The sequence below is a fragment of the Podarcis muralis genome, chromosome 11, assembly GCF_964188315.1.
Source record: "Podarcis muralis chromosome 11, rPodMur119.hap1.1, whole genome shotgun sequence".
NCBI lineage: Eukaryota > Metazoa > Chordata > Lepidosauria > Squamata > Lacertidae > Podarcis > Podarcis muralis.
In genome coordinates this window covers 29,066,072-29,085,996 of record NC_135665.1, presented here as the reverse complement: position 1 = coordinate 29,085,996, position 19,925 = coordinate 29,066,072, and the positions used below count along the sequence as shown (strand labels likewise).

The following is a 19,925-nucleotide window of genomic DNA, read 5'->3' as shown; positions in this document are numbered from 1 at the left end:
TCCCATCAGTCCTAGCAAGCATGGCCCAATGGTTGATGGGAGTTGTAGTTCAGCCACATCTGGAGGGCCAAAGTTTCCCTTTAGTTCATGAATAGTAGTAGTAGTAATAATAATATTTTATTATTATTTATACCCTGCCCATCCGGCTGGGTTTCCCCAGCCACTCTGGGCAGCTCCCAACAGATTAAAAACAGAATAAAACATCACATATTAAAAACTTCCCTAAACAGGCCTGCCTTCAGATGTCTTCTAAAAGTCAAATAGTTGTTTTATTTCCTTGACATCTGATGGGAGGGCATTCCACAGGGTGGGCACCACCACCGAGAAGGCCCTCTGCCTGGTTCCCTATAACCTCACATCTCGCAGTGAGGGAACCGCGAGAAAGCCCTCGGAGCTGGACCTCAGTGTCCGGGCTGAACAATCTCCATCAATCAACAATCAACCGGGCTTAAGTCTCCAGCTGTTTTTGGACTACAACTCCCACCATCCCTAGCTAGCAGGACCAGTGGTCAGGAATGGTGGGAATTGTAGTCCAAATGGAGAGCCAAGTTGGGGAAACACTGGACTGGATGATCCTCAGGGTCTATTCCAATGCTATGATTCTACCCTTCTGCAACCTGGTACCCTCGCGATCTTGCTGGCCAAGCCTGCATCATCAATAGTCAGGAAGGATCTGAATTGTGTTCTAGCAACATTCGGAGGGACACATTTTCACCATGCCAGCCCTATTAGGCAAATATTGGGAGCAACGGTGTTTGGGTTTTTGTTCTGTTTTTACCCCACACCCCCAAAATTCTTATACAGTGGTACCTCAGGTTACAGATGCTTCAGGTTACAGACTCCGCTAACCCAGAAATATTACCTCGGGTTAAGAACTTTGCTTCAGGATGAGAACAGAAATCGTGCGGCCGCGGCGTGGCAGCAGCAGGAGGCCCCTTAACTAAAATGGTGGTTCAGGTTAAGAACAGTTTCAGGTTAAGAACAGACCTCCAGAACGAATTAAGTTCTTAACCTGAGGTACCACTGTAAATCAAGTTCCTCCCAAGGATAGAACTAGCTGATTGATAAAAGAAAACAAGCCCCTTTCTGTGATTTCTCGGAGAGATGTTCCCCTTCATCATGGCTGGTGTCAATTTTATGGCACATGCAAAGCGAAGATGGCAGTGGGGGAGAGAGTTCTGTCTCTCATTAGAAGTGATTTGTCCTGCTAATCTCTCACTTCAGTGTGAGCAGACTTGCACTTATTTCATCCGGCCTGCCAAAATTAACTTTCCCTCGCTGAGCGGCACTAGCGAGGCTGCAGAGAAGGGCCTGAAGTCATGTCGCTTTTTGTGTTTGGAGCTGCTAGATCATTCCGCTTCCTGTTCTGGGGGGAAAGCAGCTGTTTTCAGATTGCTCTTTTTCTCTCTTCAGAGAGAACTCCTCGGCAGAGAAGTTGGCTGCACAACAAATTACTCGGAGAGACAATCTCCAGCATATCCTCCCTCAGGGTTCTCAAACGGAGCTTTAACATGATTAATGCCAAAAGAGGGATTGCGAGTTGCTCCAGTGGAGTAGAAAGGGGTTGAATTCTTGCTCCAATCCAGACAACACTCAAAGTCAACTGCTCTCTTCCCCCCACCCCCCAAAGGGGAAAAAAAATCCCCGCTGGTCTCAGCTGTGGCCCCCGGCTATGCATTTAACAGATTGCTTGGCTGCAGCTGGTCTGCAGATAGCCGTCGAAGTGATTAAACCGAAGGAAACCGTAGGAAAATTCCAGTCACCCAGCACCGGTGGGAACATGTGGTGCTGAAATAATGAGGGTGTGTGTTTTGGGGTGGAGAGGAGGGAGGGGGGTTGGGGGGCAGGGCGGATGTCAGGGCAAAGGGGTGTTTAAAACTCTCCTGGTGAATTCACATTTCACTTTTTTCAATGACCTGTCTTCTGCAAAGGTCTGGATAAGCTGTGCAGACTAATAGGCAACCTGGTTGCATTTATCTTGCGCTGAGGACCTACCTCTCTTGTAGCACAAATGGGGTGGCGAAAGCAAAATGGGAAAATTTGGTCTTTTGTGGAATAAGGTTTTTGTTTTAATGTCATGGTGGGGGAGCCCTCCTGAGTACCTCTTTTCTTCAATTTCTTTGTAATCTTGCCCTGGAATATGTGTGTAGATCTGTGGCCCTTCCAAGGAGGAGTGTCCTGTCTTCTGCAGCCATCTTGGACAGCTAAGGAGGGGAGGGCAATAACAGAGAACAGCCAGTCCCCCCCAGGCTGAGTCCAGACTCCTCCAGCACGCCAAAGAAAGGGCTCAGTAATAAGAAAGGCTTCAATGGAAGGATCTGAAAACCCCTTTGCCCCTGTGAATGAGCATAGGCTGAAAAGTGGAAGGGCATTTTGTAACCTTCTGTTTCTGAGTTTGGAGGGTTTGCTTCTTCTCCTTCCCCAACTTTGGCTTCCTGGATTTTGGCGGCACCCCAATTCTGTCTCTTTCAGTGTGCTGAAATCAGGCCTGCAGGCCTGGTCTGGGACCCTCAGGCATTGCAAAGTCTGCATGTTTGTCAGAGTGCTTTTCCTGGGGTTCCTATGGGCTGCAAGCCTCTCTCTCTCCAGGCAGCGTATTACAGGGCAACACGTTACTTGCCTTCAACATTATTTCTTGGTCCCCCACCATCTGCTAAAGTTCTTACTGCTACATAGCTCTCCGAAAACTCAGGGTTCAGGCAACTTGTCTGTATAGGAATACCTGAAGGAATCTTCCCCAAGCTTTAATGTTCAAACCAGTACTTCACAAAGAACTAAGAGCTTCCCAATCCACTTCCCCAGGCATGCGTTCATACTCACAGGAGGGCATCGTAGAACTGTAGAGTTGGAATTATTATTATTATTATTATTATTATTATTATTATTATTATTATTATTTATTTGTACCCCGCCCATCTGGTTAGGTTTCCCCAGCCACTCTGGGCGGCTTCCAACAAAGATTAAAAATACATTAAAATGTCACACATTAAAAACTTCCCTGAACAGGGCTGCCTTCAGATGTCTTTTGAATGTCAGGTAGTTGTTTATCTCTTTGACATCTGATGGGAGGGTGTTCCACAGGGCAGGCGCAACTACCGAGAAGACCCTCTGCCTGGTTCCCTGTAGCTTTGCTTCTCACAGTGAGGGAAACCCCAGAAGGCCCTCGGCGCTGGACCTCAGTGTCCGGGCAGAACGATGGGGGGTGGAGACGCTCCTTCAGGTATACTGGACCGAGGCCATTTAGGGCTTTAAAGGTCAACACCCACACTTTGAATTGAGCTCGGAAACATACTGGGAGCCAATGTAGGTCTTTCAAGACCGGTGTTATGTGGTCTCGGCCCCCGGGGGTCATTGAAGGAATCTCAGCTAAAGTAGTTAAAACAGAAGCCCCTCTGCTTAAAAACCTCCAAGGATGGAAATTTGCCCACAACCTCCCGAGGGAGACCATTCTACCATTGAACAGCTTTTACAGTCAGAAAGTTCTTCATGGAACCATTTATGGGACTCAGGGGAGTGAGGGAGCCTGTCTCACAATCATTGCAGTGAATATTTATTGGTTGCTTAGCATGGAACAGGTGGTTGCCCTCAGAAAAAAAAACTTGCTGCTTCATCCCTCAGTGTCCCCAAACTCTTTCGGCCACTCTGAAGGGGTGTTGTTTTTCCTACAGGAGACTCCAGGCCTGTAGCGAAGCCTGAGGAGTTTGTCTTCACTACAAGCACTAATGCACATTTATTTCATGCCATCTTTACTGTGGCATAAAACCCTCTTTTTATCACTCTGTAAAAGTATCATTCAATAGTTCTGGAGTTTGAGCATACCCTCGGTCCATTAACTGGCAATTCAGCTAGAACTTAACAATACGGAGAGTTGCTAATTCTTCTTTCCCTCATGAACTGCTCCGTCTTGGAGTAGGAAGCCAAAGCGCTGGGAATGAACCTTTAGAAAGGTAGCATGTTAACCTGCTTGTGATTTCTAGAATTTAGGACATTTGGTGTCTGCAGTCCAAAAAATCTGGAAGGCATCAGGTTGGGGGAAAGGATCATCTGAAAGTGTTTTTCAAACTTGGGTCTCCTGCTGTTGTGGGACTACAACTCCCATCCATCCCTGGCCACTGCTCCTGCTAGCTAAGGATGATGGGAGTTGTAGTCCAAAAACAGCTAGAGACCCAAGTTTGAGAAACACTGGTAGAATAGGTTGTTTGCACCGTGACATACAATTCAGATACACCATTTTGTGATGCTCCCAAGACTACTTTGGGGCAAGGTTGGTTTCTGTTTCATTGAATGTTGCATGCTGATAATTGGACTGTGCTAATGGTAGCATCCTAGCAGGTGTTGAACTTGGTGCCCGGCAGCGAATGGAGTCTTTTTGAGTGGAATTTAAACAGCTGCACGTAGCCGAGAGGTGTGTCGTGTCGTTCCCTGCTCTAATTCTGCTCTTGGCTTCCCTTTCCTTCTGCAGATCACCATCATCTTCAAATCTTACCAAGACTGCACAGATCAGAAAGTGTACCAGGCCGTGACCGACGATTTGCCTGCCGCCTTTGTCGATGGCACGACCAGCGGTGGCGACGGCGACACCAAGAGCTTGCACATCGTGGAGCGAGTGAGCGGCAAGTATGTGGAGATGCACGCCCGGTACATTGGGACCACGGTCTTTGTGCGCCAGCTGGGCCGCTACCTAACGCTCGCCATACGCATGCCGGAAGAGCTCGCCATGGCTTATGAAGAGAGCCAAGACCTACAGCTCTGTGTGAACGGCTGCCCCTCCAGCGAGCGCATCGACGACAGCGGGCACCTCCCTTTGCCCGTGATGGGGCAGCTCCTCCCTCCGGGCGCCTCCAGCCAGACCCGGTCCGTGTACACCTTGGAGAGCGCCACGGCCAAATGCCACGAGAAGATGCTTTTGAAGGACATCTATTTTTACTCTTGCGTGTTCGATTTGCTGACCACCGGCGATGCCAACTTCACGGCAGCTGCCCACAGTGCCTTGCAAGACGTCGAGGCTCTGCACCCCAGGAAGGAGCGGTGGCACATCTTCCCCGACAACGGGGCGGCTGGCCAAGGGCAGCAGCTTTTGTGTCTTAGTCTTGGACTCGTGTGCTTGATGCTTGTTGTGTTTTTGTAGGGTTGTGTTGGGTTCCCCCATCCCCGAGAACAAAGGTTTAAAAATATATATTGTCATAATATATTGACTTAAAGATTATATATGTATATACCATGTATATGAAGGGATGCTTCCGCCTTTCCCACCCCCTCCTCCCGGGACGCCCAGCGGATTGTACATATTGTGTTAGTTTTTCTTTCCTCATGTACGTTGGTTGTAATATTCTTTTTTTGATTGTAATAATTTTTTGCTTTGCAGTTGGTGAAATGTTTTATAATGTCCTTTCATCAGGACCCGATAGAAAGCACTTTATTTTTTATATATTGAATATTTATGTGTATCTAGGTAATATGTAAAGCATTTAGCCACGTGTACATACATCATACCCAGTGCTCCCTCTTAAGTATTACCTAGCTGAACTCACGAGCTTCTGCGGTCCTTTCCCCCTCCTCTCTCTGCTTCGCCTTTTGAGGCAAACCCAAGAAGTTGGCTGGAGGGGGGAAGATAGGTGCAGGCCTGGGATGAGCTAATTCTTCCTTTTGGACCCTGGGCCAGTAGCCAGCCTGTGTTCCATAAGAACAAAAAGGTCATTTGATACTGATCCTCACAATTGGAACTGCCCCTTGCTGCATCATTCCTGATGCAGGCGATTCCCGCCCCCTTCTCCTGAGGACTGCTTTCTTGTGTGTGGTGGGGATGTGGCATTTTGTGCTCGGGTATTGACTCGCCAAGTCCAAAATGCATTTCTCGCCTCGGGTCATGAAGGGCACGGACAGTGTCTCTGTCTCCTTCCCAAACGTACGCGTGTGAAACCCAAAACTCGCCCAGGTTTTTGGGGCTTGGTCTCTTAATATATATCGATTATATGGATATCTTCAAGTGGTTTGTATTAAGTGTGTTCCCTATGATAGTGGTAGGCCTCACTGGGTTAATCATGTCTGATTTCTCTCTCTCCTCCTTGCCCCCACCCCCCCCCCCAAAATGTAGGCACCCTCAGCCTACCTAAATAAGTTTTTTGCAACAACTACAAAAAAAAAAAAAATCCCAAAGCTTTGGAGATAACCTTTTAGAATTCTGACTTAGGTGTTTGTCTAAAAAAAGGAGAAAATAAGGGAACCCCACAGTTTGGTCCGAAAAGCTTGCTGTGCCAGCCTATATTTTACATTTGGAGCCTGAGCAGCCTAAGGCAACAGAAGCATTTGCTCAGAGGTTGCCTGTTCGTCATTCCCAGATCTAGTTTTTTGTTTGGAACTTGCTAAACTGCAGTAGCTCCTTCTGTTACAAAATTCAGACACCGAAAGAGAACATTGAGGCACCTTTAAAGATCTGACTGATTTTTACCAGATTGGTGATGCAAGCGGTAACCCACGAAGCCGCAGTCCACCTTAAACATGTCTGGATTCTACCTCCCACCATTCCTGACGTCGGCCATGCTGGCAGAGGCGGATGACATTGCAACAACAACTGGAGAACCGCAACTTTTCTGTCTCGGGGTGCAGCTATGAAAGTGTACGTCGTGTTAAGTTTTTGAGGTGCCCCAAGATCATTCCTTTCATACGGCGCAGGCAATCATATACACATTTCCTGTTTAGAGGCTCAATTCCCATTCCTGTGTTTTGCTAGAGGACCCTGCGGCACATTGCAGCTGCAGTTGGACCTACACCCAGCTCTTTTTCAAAAGGCTCTTTGTCAACTGAGCCATGTTTTCCCTCCCCCCCCCCATGTTCTCTTCATCATCCTGGGGGCAAGGAAGCTAAGAGTACTTCCCCCCCTCTCCCTTTTTACCTGGGAAAGCCCACTGGGACACTTGGGAGAATCTTTGAGCTCTAGGTTGGCATCTAGGCGGGTAGCAAAACTCACATAGCATCGAAGTGCCAACCTCATTCCAGATTTAGTGAGCAGAGGGGTAGCTGAAATTGCTAAGTAAAGGAAGGTACGGAGCTAGGGCTTAGCTGAAACTTCTTGAAATGTTTTTTTCAAAAGAAACAAACTTCTGAACTCCTGACAATTTTTGCTTTCTTCTCCTGGATAATTTTTGGCAAAAGAACCTGGTCCTAGATGAACATGAAGAATTTTGCCCAGGCCATTTTAACTGGAGTACCCAGAGGTGCAATCTGACAGCGACCTGTGGCTCCATCCACCTGCTTCTTTGGCTTCTGGGGTCCTGGGCTGGACCAGATTTCCTCCGTCTGAAATGCAGATGGCAGTGACAAAGGGATGAGAGTTGTAGTCAACAACACTGGGAGGGAGCCATGTTGACTAGCCTTGGGTTAGGCTAGGGGATACAGGTGAGGATTGCCTTGTTGGGATGAGGCTAGATGCCATTTGTTCAGCAGAATGAGCTGTGAACCTACTAACGCCCTTGGACAAGATGCTCCTTTTTAGATTTGCCTCAAATTTAAAATGTGGCCATAATAGTATTGGCCTGCATTGCAGGACCAGTTCAGGAAGTAAGAAGTACTGAAATAAAGCCAAACAAAAGCTTCATAATATTTGGTTCCCTTCGTGGGAATCCTGATCAGTTTTGGGAGAAGAATATTTACGTCCTTTTTTTATAATTGTGGAAAAAGTTGGAAATGCTTTTGGAAAAGTTCCTAGGCGAGGTGAAACTTCTGGCCACTGTGTAAATGAATTGGGCTGGCTCTCAGAAGTATAGCGCTGAATTTGCCGCTTAGTCCTCTTTTCCCCACTGCCTAAATGGTTTTAAAACGGCAATTTTGTGTAAAGCTGTTCCTTTTTTTTTGTTGGTCAGGGCAGCACAGAATTTGAAGCAAAACCTCCCCTCCCCTGAATCTTGTCTGGAGAGAAGCATTGATGGTCTTAGAATAGTTGGATTTCCCCGTTTTTTTGTGTGCCAAGTGGAAAGGTATTTGTGGAAGAAGCCCGATAGACAAGCTTAGAGGTGTAACTGCTGTGTGAGCCCATCGTAAAGAGCAGCTGTGTGCTAGCTAATTTCCTGTGTTCCCAAGCCCCGCGAGTATCTATGTACACTAATATCTAAATCATAAAGTCCAGAGATAAGTAATATTTCAGAAATGTTAGAACCTGGAGTGTGTGGGGTTTTTCTTCTCTTTCCTTTCTTTCTTGTTCCTGCTGTGGGATTTCTTGAGAAAATGTTATTTGCACATGTTGGCTCTCGAAGTCCATCACAGTGAAGAGAGCTTTGGTTAATGCCAAACATATGGATAGTTTGAAGCGAGCGAGTGGTGTCTGGGGACAGCTTGCGCTTAGAAGGAACACTAGTTTTCACAGACACTCCAAACGGCTGGCTGTCTCTCTCTCCCTCCCTGAAGGCTTCAAACTTATTTTTATGCTTGAAAGAAAGGGGGGAAATGAAAGAGAAAGAAAGAAAGAACCCACAGTGTGCCCAGTCTTTGCAAAGCCCCCTTTAGATGTGGTTCATGGATATACAAATAAGTATACATTTGTGTAAAAACAAAGAAAAACAAAGTGACCATGCAAGTGTACAAATACTTTTAAATTATTATGATAGAATAAAGCTACATACCATGTTGTGGAATGTTTGTAATGTGGTTTTACTGACCCCTGGTGGACGCCAGTATATGACACGCGAGACGATGGGTAATGCTCATAAGCTCTGTGTGATGCGGCTGGGCTACAAGGGTTTTTTCTAGCGCCAGCTGCATTGTGCCACTTCTGCAACTTCTGCCCTCCTGCGTGTTAAGAAGATGGAACGCAGCCTTATCCTGAGCCAAGGCATAGGGCAGTTTTGTTCCGCACTGTCTACGTTGCCCCAGGATCTCAATGGGTCTTGTGATCCCAGGGATTTGGACCTGTTTTTTGTTCTAGTGTGCAAAGCATGTTCTCTGCTGCTGCACTATGGCCTTTCCCAGTAAGGTAAAAGGTAAAGGACCCATGGAGGGTTAAGACCAGTCAAAGGTGACTGTAGGGTTCCTGCGCTCATCTCGCTTTCAGGCCGAGGGAGCCACCGTTTGTCCGCAGGCAGCTTTCCGGGTCATGTGGCCAGCATGACTAAACTGCTTCTGGCGCATCGAAACACCACAATGGAAACCAGAGTGCACGGAAACGCTGTTTACCTTCCCGCCAGAGCGGTACCTATTTATCTACTTGCACTGGTGTGCTTTCGAACTGCTAGGTTGGCAGGAGCTGGGACAGAGCAATGGGAGCTCACCGCATCATGGGGATTTGAACCACCAACCTTCCAAGAGGCTCAGTGGTTAAGACCACAGCACCACCCTGGTCCCCTTTCCCAGTAGCAGCCAGCTTTCCAATGTGATTCACTGCTGAGCATGTAGGAATCTGTGTTCAGGCCATTGGTCATTCTGGCTGTTTTGTTGACATTGCCTGGCAGTGACTGTTCAGGGTCTCGCACAGGGATCTTTCCCCAGCCCTACCTGGAGAGGTGGAGAATTGAACAGATCCTTCCCATGCAAAGGGCCCCATCACTGAGCTACATCCCCTTCCACTACAAATTCATAGGATTACAATGTCTTGCTATAAAGGTCAGCACACTAAAGTAAAAAAAGATACTGCAGGCGTCAGTAAGAATTACAACTCCTCCTCAGCAGTACATAAATTGCTTTTTTAAAAAAATACCATAATTGTGTTTTATTTTTCATGGTTCCAAGTCATTCTAAAAAAAAAAAAAGGACATGGAATCACTTTGTTGTGTTTTTTGGTTCCACCTTTAGAGGCCTCCTTTCTCAATTTGTCGTTATAAAAAGATGCTTGAAACAAGGCTGTTATCTTGCACATACTATACTGCGAAGAAGAATGGTGGAAATGAAAGGGCAGTGGCACCATACAACCTCTTTATGTGATTGTTCATTGACAACCACTCATTTGTTTGCGCTAAGGACAAGATGAGCTTTACCTTTAGACTGCTTCAGCTAGGTCTACAGAAGGCCCTCTACATGTGCAGAGAATTGCAGAGAGAACATGGTTCTTTTTGCCACAACTCCTTGGGATCGAGACAAGAAAACCTGTGATTCCGGGCTTTCCCCATGCTCTCTCGCTAGACTGCTTGACCCGAGTAAGATTTAGCTCCCCGCCCCCCATTAGATGACAAGGAGATTCCTTGCTGGATTCCCACCGGCATTGGGTTGGCCACTGTGAGAATTAAGATGCTTGAACTAATTAAGATGAGGCCATCGGCCTCATTCTAGCAGGCTCTTATGCTGTATCCCTCGACAACAGTAAACATGAATGTATGCTGAACGTAATGTACAGTGGTACCTCGGGTTACAGACGCTTCAGGTTACAGACTCTGCTAACCCAGAAATAGTACCTCGGGTTAAGAACTTTACCTCAGGATGAGAACAGAAATCGCGCGGCGGCGGCAGTGGGAGGCCCCAGTAGCTAAAGTGGTGCTTCAGGTTAAGAACAGTTTCAGGTTAAGAACGGACCTCCGGAACGAATTAAGTACTTGACCCGAGGTACCACTGTAACATGATTTTTGACATGTTCGGTTGAACGAAGTCTTGGATTAAACCAAGGGCTGCCTCACATCAGTCTTATAAGCACACAGGCCTGCTCATATCAGTTGCCTCTGCCGGGACTAGGTTCAGTCACTAATTCTGCAGTCATGGTGAAGCACCAGAAAACCTTGATAATGTGGCGAGCCCTTATACAGGGGCCCAATCCCCACTGCCTTATATATGAGGATTGTCTGGGTTCAAAAGCCCAGTGGCAACCAGTACTACTGCATCTCAGACAGACAGACATAGGATTTGGGTTCCACAGCATTGTCTCTCGCAACCGGAAAGAAGAGAACAATGCCGTTACTCACTTTTATCACCTTTGCTTCTAAAACATTTGTAGCAATTCAGATCATTTCCCTAAAGTCCCATTTATAGTTCAATGTAATGCATGCTTTAACACATCTGCGACTCCTCTTGTTTTTGACTCTGTTCAACAGCATTCCGCTCAGCAAGAACACTGGATCCCTTCATATTCTTACAGATCGCAAGATCTCTTGGGGAATCTCCAGTTTCACTTTGCAATAATCACATAGCGCTACCATCCAAAGTTTGCATTGTTGCCAAATCGTAACAACCAGCTTTTCAGCTTGGATTCCTAGAGCAACGTAAGAATTTAAAATCAACAAAATTATGAAAGCAAGTAGAAAAGGGGGGAAGGTCTTTAAAGGTTTAGGCAAATAAAATGCTCTTCCCCAGGTGATTAAAAAAATGCAAAGAGCTGGCAGACAGCATTTCAAAGATGGCAAGCCACAGCTTAGCTGCCCTATCACTACTGCCACCTGCTGTTCTGCTTGTGACACTACAAGCAAGTTAGCCTGGACTAGTTTCATCCATTCTCCCGGGATGGAGAATTCTTGGTACCATCTGACAAATCCTCCTGCAGCCAATTCCTTGTGTAGCTGCTCGGCTACAGTGAACTCCCCGAACAACCTGTCCTCTCCATTCAAGATGGGCAAGTTGTATAGATAAAATTGACTTCAAAATTACACACCTCAGTTGGTTTTATGCTTTTCTTCGCAGATTCTCTTTGTTCTTGGTTTCACTTGGATAAATCATTTCGATATCCCGGTCTCTTCCCCCCCCCCCCCCCCCCGGTCACTCATGTTGCTGAATCTGTGCTGAATTTACCAAAGTTCACCTGTTGCCAACACAATCATAGCTCATCAAACTGCAGGTCAGTAAAAAACAGCGGCTTGCAAGAACCTGTGAATCCAAAACGTAGGAATTTTGAGTTTGAATAAAGCAAAATTTGCCAATTACATCTCAGCTAATGAGAAATATTTTCAGGTTTTAAGCACTCAAGAAATTCCATCCATCTCAGCAGCAGTGGCTGAGGCGACAGTTAAATTAAAATGTTTCTACAGTAGTAGAAGCCAAACACTCTTCAGTAGCTTGACAGAACATTCTGAATCCAGTTTGCTGCATACATACTCCATGTGCATTAAAACACAGGGACTACTAAGGATGGTGTGTCATCTTATATTCGCTATATAATTGGCACGGCACCCCTGCTAAACCCTTCATACAGCATTTCTCAAACTACATGAGCTTCCAGCGTCACTCTTACTCCCATTTCACAAGCATGAACTTGAAAGGGCCCGAGACTATTCAGTATATTCATAATTCAGCAAGGATGTTAACACAAGCCGTGCAGAACAAAACTCAAATACCGTATTTTTTGCACCGTAACACTCACTTTTTTCCTCCTAGAAAGGGGAAATGTCTGTACGTGTTATGGAGGGAATGCCGGCGGGGGGGGGGGGGATCTGCTGCAGTCGTGAGCAGAGGATCCATGGTTCCCCTTCCTTCCCTTCTCCGTGGCTCGCTTTGAAACAGCAAAGCGGGAGAAGAGCCGCTGAGTGGGGAGGAGAGAGGGACAGAGAGCCTGCTTGCTTTAAAGGAGCAAAGCGGGAGAGGAGAGGAGCCTCTCCTGTCCGGTTGGTTCCTTTAAAGCAAGCAGGCTCTCTGTCCCTCTCTCCTCCCCACGCAGCTCGCTAAATAGCAGCAAAGTTTTTCAGCTCGCTAAGCCGGGGATGAGCGGGGAGGAGGGAGAAAAGCAGAGCCTGCTTACTTCAAATAAGCAAAGCGGGAGAGGAGAGGAGCCTTCTCCCCTTATACCCCTCTTCTTTATTAGCAGCATCCTTCTCCACCCACCCCACGCATGCTTCTTCTCCCCTTAAACCCCTCTTCTGCATTATTAGCAACATCCTTCTCCTTGTCCCTTGAGTGCTTTTCCTTCCCTCCCCACTTAAAACATGGTTACAAAGCACGGATCCACATGGATCCTCAGGATTTTTGCACTGGGTCACCCCAAATTCACCATCAGATCACATAACATGTCCATGGCTACATCTTGCACCAAAAAAATCACGCACCCGCTGTTGCCTGGGGCCGCAGTGGTGCAAAAACGTGGTTACAAAGCATGGATCCACATGGATCCTCAGGATTTTTGCATTGGGCTACTCCAAACTCACTGTCAGATCACATGTCTGTGGCCACAGCATGAATCACAAAAATCATACATGCACTGTTTCGTTTAGAATATTTTTTTTTCTTGTTTTCCTCCTCTAAAAACTACGTGCGTGTTATGGTTGGGTGCGTGTTATAGAGCGAAAAATATGGTACTCATCTGCCGGGACTTGGTCACAGTCTTCCAGAATTAGAAGCAGGGAACCCCACGCCCCCTTTGATTGCGTCTCCATATTTATAGCAGAGTAGTGAAACATCTGGGTTGTAGTCTTCTCCTTGCTCCAGTTCAGAAATACCATGGATTAAATTAACATTGTTGATTCAACCTGTTAATTCTGGAACGTGCCTGCTCCGTAATGGTAAGCATCTATGGTGACTACATATGCTTTTAAAATATTCATTTGACCTTCAAGTAGTATGAATATAGTCAGTACTGTACCAACCAGTAAAATCGCTGCATCGAACCAGAGCATATTTATAAATTGGCACTGAGGGTAAAGTAAAAACATTAGCCAGGGTCCTCTGATTCAGGATACATTTCGAAGTTGCATTTTGGTACTGAACAAGTTGTCAATCTCAGTCCTTAGGGAACAGCAGAAATAGAAATCTAAAGTAACTATGTACTGCTTAGTCTTGCTAAAATGAATTATCTCAAACTAATTGAAATTGTGATGGCCAGTGTTTAAACACTGATGAAAATTTATTGAAATGACTATGCATATGCAATCTTCAAATCCATGCTCATTTAGTGAGACTTGTTTATGTTATAAAAACAATATCCAAGCATCACTCGAAGTTCTCACACTACAACATCAAAGCAGAATTTTAGTTTTTAAAAGGCTAACCAATAATTTAAATAAAATATCTTATTATATAGCTATGATAAAGAGGTTACTTTTTCTCAGTTTTAGTCTGAACAATGACTCCGCATCAGATATTTTATTTTAGAAATTAATACTTTTTCACATTTGAGGAAGGTAGGCCAAGTCTGAACGGAAATGTCTGGGGGAGGGGGGAGGAGAAGCTCATTTAATTAATTTACAATAATTTACAGCCATTTTGTAAAAGGGCATTACAACTGATCAAACTGGGGAACATGTGGCTATTTTACAATTCTAGGTACAGAATTTAAATATTCAAGCTTGTGATGAAAAAGCGGCAAGGTGGTCGCAGTGTACAATGTAAACAAGTAGCTTTGGAAAGTGAACAGAGTCCTTGAATCTTTATTTTTTTTAAAAAAACAACAACCTCTTGATTCTTTCCTGAAATATGATCACAGGTCAACATGTAAATGCTCATCTAAAAACATAATTTAAATTGTGTTCAGAATAAAACCACTTCGATGAGGAGGAGTTCAGATTAAGATCCAGTCTGAGTGGGGCAGTGTTGAGGTCCCTGTAAAAAGTAAACATATTTTCTTTAAAAAAATGTGCTACAACATTTGTAGCACAGTGCAGCATTAAAACTTTAAATACAAAAATATTTTCTCTTCTGTTGGGGTAATAGACCTAGCATACTGGAAAGTAGTAACAATACTGCTACTCATAGCACATACGGTCCATGTCTTTCAAGTCATGTAAGGCAATTGCTGTGTTAGTTTATTGTGTATGGCAAAAAAAAAAAAAAAGTCCAGGAAATGTTAGTCTTTGCTATGTCTTCCGGCTACTCCACATATGTTCTGGTGTACTTTTGTGATCTGATGAATGTTCAAAAGGAGATCTGTGTCCTAAGGGAGATCTGGAGTCATAAGCTCTCTGATCTAATGGTGACCTAGGACCGCTGCTGGAAGCTCTGTGGTCCATTTGCCAGTCCGAGTGATACCTATAGTCCCTCGAAGATTTATGATGGCTGTAGTCTGAACTGGATCGATGGTCTAAGTGTATCCGATGATCGGAGTGTGACCGACTGTCTTTTAAGCTTCCTTCCAGACTGGACCTGTGATCTCTGTTCCTATGGTCATCTAGCTTTCTGTGTTTTCCATCACTGTAGTATCTGAAACACAAAATAAATACTAGTAGAAGCTATCTTAAAAGAGTAGGCCTTGTAGAAACGCAACAGGATTTTTTAAACACAAACACACACACACACACACACACACACACACACACACACACACACTCCTTCTAAGAACAAAACAATAAAAGATTCCTGAAAACTAAGGAAAAAAACCAACTGATTCCAGCATCCTGGTGTGCTCTGTGAGGTGGACAGGATAGCACAGTGTAGCATTGCATCACTTTTCTCTCTCAGCAAACTGTGAACCAAACTACAGGCGACATTAAACTTCCCCCTGCATGGACCACTTGAAAACTGCTATGGGAGCCGACGGACCTTTTAATGTTATATCTGCCTGTTGCTGAAAGTGTAATGTGCTACGTATGACTTTTATTCGTATTTTTACAGACATGCCACAGATCACCTGAATTGAAGCTTGTGGACCAGTTTGAGGGCCCTTGCATGAAACAGATCTTTGCATCTAAGCTGCTGGTCTTTTAAACTGCAAACTGCATCAGTTGTGGGGTTTGCACACCAACAAACAGCAGTCCTATCACACTCCTGGCCACCCCTTTTCCCAAATATAAAACCACAAATAGCAGAGCATTCAGACATGTATTATCATCATGCATGTTTTTGCCCTACACACAGCCAACAGTTTCTGAACAAAAAGTCCTAATCATCTTGTTAGTGAGAAATACTGCACAAGAATTGTGAAGTAATTGGGAAAACAGGGTTCTGTGGATGGCTGTCACGAACTCACCTGCTATCCTGTTTATAGTGATCCCAATCTCTATGATCTTTTCCATTGCTGAAGCTGGAATAAGGCCTTTTCCTAGAGTCACTTTTCTTGTAGGTATCTCCATGAAGTCTATCTTTGTGATGATCGTGATACTGTGATAAGTGTCTGTCAGAGGAATAACTGTCTCTGCTACTATCGTCATGATTCGTATTCTCTTTTAGGCGTTCCACATCTGCTTAAATGAAAGTAGAGAGATTTGTTTAGCTGTAAATAGGCAACATAAATTACCAGGTGAATGTTTTCAAGATCAGCAAATGGGCTGAAAAAGTGAAGGCCTAAATTAATGTCTTTAAATAATCCATTTGACAACATTTAAACAGAAGCTTTTGCTTTTCCCACACATTCGAAGCCTGATTCAAAAGCACTGAAAATTGCAGCCTGATCCTTAACACCCTTAGTTGTAAAGAAGTCTCACCAATTCCCAATGTTCTCATGGCTGGCTGTAATAAACTGAAATTCATAATGAGAACTACCAATTTCCATGCATTTTAGTGATTTGAGTAAATTGCAGGCTAATCTCAAGACTTGTTGCTCAAACAAATAATTTATACATGCCACCTGAGATAGCAGTACATCGCTACACACTGATATGATGCTAGCTTCACTCACATAGGTAAAGGTAAAGGTAAAGGGAACCCTGACCATTAGGTCCAGTTGTGGCCGACTCTGGGGTTGCGGCGCTCATCTCGCTTTATTGGCTGAGAGAGCTGGCGTACAGCTTCTGGGTCATGTGGCCAGCATGACTAAGCCGCTTCTGGTGAACCAGAGCAGCGCATGGCAATGCCGTTTACCTTCCCACCGGAGCGGTACCTATTTATCTACTTGCACTTTGACGTGCTTTCAAACTGCTAGGTTGGCAGGAGCAGGGACCGGGCAACGGGAGCTCACCCCGTCGCAGGGATTCGAACCGCTGACTTTCTGACTGGCAAGTACTAGGGCCTGTGGTTTAATCCACAGCGCCACCCGCGTCCCTGCTTCACTCACATACACATATGCATGTTTAGGCAGCTCTCATAGCTCCCCAGGTTTCATTCAGAGAACACGCCTGTCTTTCAGGGACTACTCCTTTCCCCCCTCCAGTCCCCAATTCTTTGGGTGGGGTGGCTTGGAGAGCTGCTGGGGTGAGGAGTGGGGAAGTCTGTTTCTAGCAGCTCCATTCATGCAATTTTCTCTACATTGAACCTACTATCTAGAATGGGAACTATTTGTTTATTGTATAAAATTTAGCATCCCAACACTGAGGTTCTTACCTGGATTTCTAATCAAATGTGTATTCACACTGCTGCTGATATTCTGGTCATTGTGCTGCTGGGGGGAAAAAATAAGGAAATTTTTTATTACCAAATTAAACCGAAATAATAAAGTTCCAAATATGTCTCATTTGCATGAAGTACTAATACCAATGTTAGAATAACACAGGTAAAAGCTTATTTGTTCTGTATTACTTGGCAGTCTATTAATACCTGTGTTTCTTGGCGTTTTTTAATTGCATGTTTGTACAATTTGTGTAGCTTTCTGGCATCAAATTCTGTAAACTTGGAAACAAAAATCCACAGGTTTCTAGAATAGAAGAGAAAAAGTGGTATAGTTTTTTAAAAGATCATTAGCAAGTCATGTTCCTGGTTCTACAGTACATTATTTTACTTGTACATCACTATCACTGTTATTGCTTTTACTATTATGGAGTGAACTGCATCATATTAAAAACAAAAAATAATTTTATAAAGTAACTCTGAAATAGTTACACATATATAAATCTGCACAGCAAAGTATACCTCAAGCTAGTCAGAGATATAACAGAATTGAGCCTCCATCTAGTGGTTAGTATACAGACTGCACTATGATATATCAGATATGTAGCTCTGTTGGTTCACATAACTTTAAATTAAAATATAATTTAGCTGTCATATTGCAAACTGTAAATGGGCTGAACACATTTTCTTCAAGCCATATTTACTACTTTTCCCTCCACGTGGCCATAAAGAGTAGGCAATTAAAAAGAAAGTGCCTAGGCATTAAAAAAGCTAGCTAGGCAGCAAACCATACTGCTTTTCCAGTACACCCATAAGAACTGAATAGCTGAACCTTATGTACAAATGGGGCATTTGTACACATAAGCATTTTCAGGAGACTGTTTTTCTGGATCTCTTCTCTCCGGTAACTGCAGGAATTTCAGATGTATGAACCCATGCTGAACCTTCTCAATAGGTTTCATTAATTTGTAAATTAAAGATGCTATTAGGAATCTCCATGACAAGCTCTGACACTCCTTCCCCACCTTACAAAGGCTGATTTTCACCTCATACAGAGAGAAGTGGCTGGTCCTGATCAAAGAAACAGCTGACAAAAGGTTAAGTAGCCCCTCTCTCTCTCATGATATCACAACACCTCCAAGTGCTTTCCCACAGGTTGGAAAATATTTTTTTTTTGCAAAATAGAGGTTTTGCCCATAGGTGCTAACAGGGGCACTTAGAAGACAGATTTTTTCCTACCTCAGAGATTACTTACTTTCGCCACTGCTTTATTTGTTCAGGATTTGTGTATTCTTTTAGACACTCCGTAATATGATCTCCAATTTTGATAAGACACTGTCTAGTATGTTCTAGTTGTTCCCTTTCTGAAAGACCTTTCTCTGGTCTATCCAACTGTTTCAGTGCTGCTTTGACAGGCCTCATTCTTTCTTTACACTGTAAAAATAAAGAAATATTCAGAGATCTGACATTTTATCAACATAACGTGACATTTATAGACATCTATAACATGAAGATTCTGCCCACCACTCTTGCTTTTACTGTGTTTTCTAAGAAAATGCAATTTATCATCAACTTAGCCTTCTGGTAGTGGCACCCACCCTGTGGACCGCCCTCCCACCAGAGGTTAAGGAGATAAATAACTATACAACTTTTAGAAAACATCAGAAGGCAGCCCTGTATAGGGAAGTTTTTAATGTTTGATGTTTTATTATGCTTTTGTATTTGTTGGAAGCTGCCCAGAGTGGCTGGGGCAAACCAGATGGATGGGCGGGGTACAAATAAAATAATATTTAAATTTTATATGGAGCATCAAACTTAATAATCCATATGAACATATAAAGCATGGTTTAAAACTTTTTAAAGACAGTTTGCAGAGTACAAACTGGGTAGCCATCATCTTTCAAGAGCCATATTTAACCGACGGCCTAATGAACGCTTTTTCTGCTAATAGTGAATCACATGCCTCATGCCAATTAGTATGACCAAACGACAAAATATTCTGAAGAAGTCTTACAATACTGAATGTCTTCTGATCCAGTTCTTCAGATTCTTCAGATATAGGAACTGGCTCACTACTTGCTGTTATATGAACAGGAGTGTCTGCCGAAGGAGATTTCTTGCTTTTCTCTTTGCTTTCAGATTTGGACTCATTCATCTAGAAATTAAGAGATTCAAAATTTCTGAAGTGATGTGCTAAATATTCACTTCATTAAAAAAATCATATACTGCTTGATTGCGAAAAAACCAAAAACCACCATCGAAGCAGAGTGATGTACATTAAGGTAAAGCAGCATTTCACACATAACATATATAGACTGGGTACACAATGATGTTAGTAGAGAGCAAAATGAAGCATACAAGATTTTCCCCTTCCTTTTGAGAGCTTAGTCACAATCCATGTGAAGAATACAGGAGAGTAAGGAAGTTCCACCTGGTTCTGACTTCTGCATCAGGCCTACCCCCCCCCCCTTCAGACCCCACCCCTGCAGGAGAGGAACTAAAAACACAGCATGCTTATTATGGGCACGAGGTGGTCTAATATGGCTCCGACTTAATTACCTTCTCTTCTTTTACTTCTTTCTCTCTCTGCATGTACTCTTTTGCTTTACTTTCCTTCTTCTCTTTTGCATCTTTTTCCCTTAACTCTTTTTTGTCCTCTTTTTCTTTTCTCTCCCTTTTCAGCTCCCTCTTGTTTTCCTTGGCCTCTCTTTTGTCATCAGCCTCCTTCTTCAGGACAATATCTGCATCAGATTTTTCTTCATTTTCTTTTTCTGCTTTTATCTTTTTGCTTGGATGTTTTACTGCAGCCATTTCATCCTGGAACATACACGCATGTA

The 19,925-nt window shown here is 44.1% G+C and overlaps 2 protein-coding genes across 8 annotated transcripts in view; one reads left to right on the top strand and one right to left on the bottom strand.

Annotated features, from left to right (window-relative positions):
- RGMB (repulsive guidance molecule BMP co-receptor b) overlaps nt 1-8,627 on the top strand; it is a 44,290-nt gene extending 35,663 nt beyond the window's left edge. For all 4 annotated transcript variants that reach the window (XM_028748006.2, XM_028748008.2, XM_028748007.2 and 1 more), the window contains one exon: nt 4,463-8,627. In XM_028748006.2, coding sequence (XP_028603839.2) covers nt 4,463-5,128 — 666 coding nt within the window. In that variant the 3' untranslated portion in view covers nt 5,129-8,627. The remainder of the gene's footprint in view (nt 1-4,462) is intronic.
- Nucleotides 8,628-13,962: 5,335 nt separating this feature from the next.
- The window catches only part of CHD1 (chromodomain helicase DNA binding protein 1), a 48,826-nt gene continuing 42,863 nt past the window's right edge, over nt 13,963-19,925 (bottom strand). The window contains exons 31-37 of one of the 4 annotated variants that reach the window (XM_028748157.2): nt 19,648-19,905; nt 19,103-19,243; nt 18,344-18,522; nt 17,299-17,395; nt 17,086-17,143; nt 15,797-16,010; nt 13,963-15,030 (exon numbers count right to left, since the gene is read on the bottom strand). In XM_028748157.2, coding sequence (XP_028603990.2) covers nt 14,688-15,030; nt 15,797-16,010; nt 17,086-17,143; nt 17,299-17,395; nt 18,344-18,522; nt 19,103-19,243; nt 19,648-19,905 — 1,290 coding nt within the window. In that variant the 3' untranslated portion in view covers nt 13,963-14,687. The remainder of the gene's footprint in view (nt 15,031-15,796; nt 16,011-17,085; nt 17,144-17,298; nt 17,396-18,343; nt 18,523-19,102; nt 19,244-19,647; nt 19,906-19,925) is intronic. The other 3 variants (XM_028748158.2, XM_077936190.1, XM_028748159.2) reach the window with 3 other exon arrangements.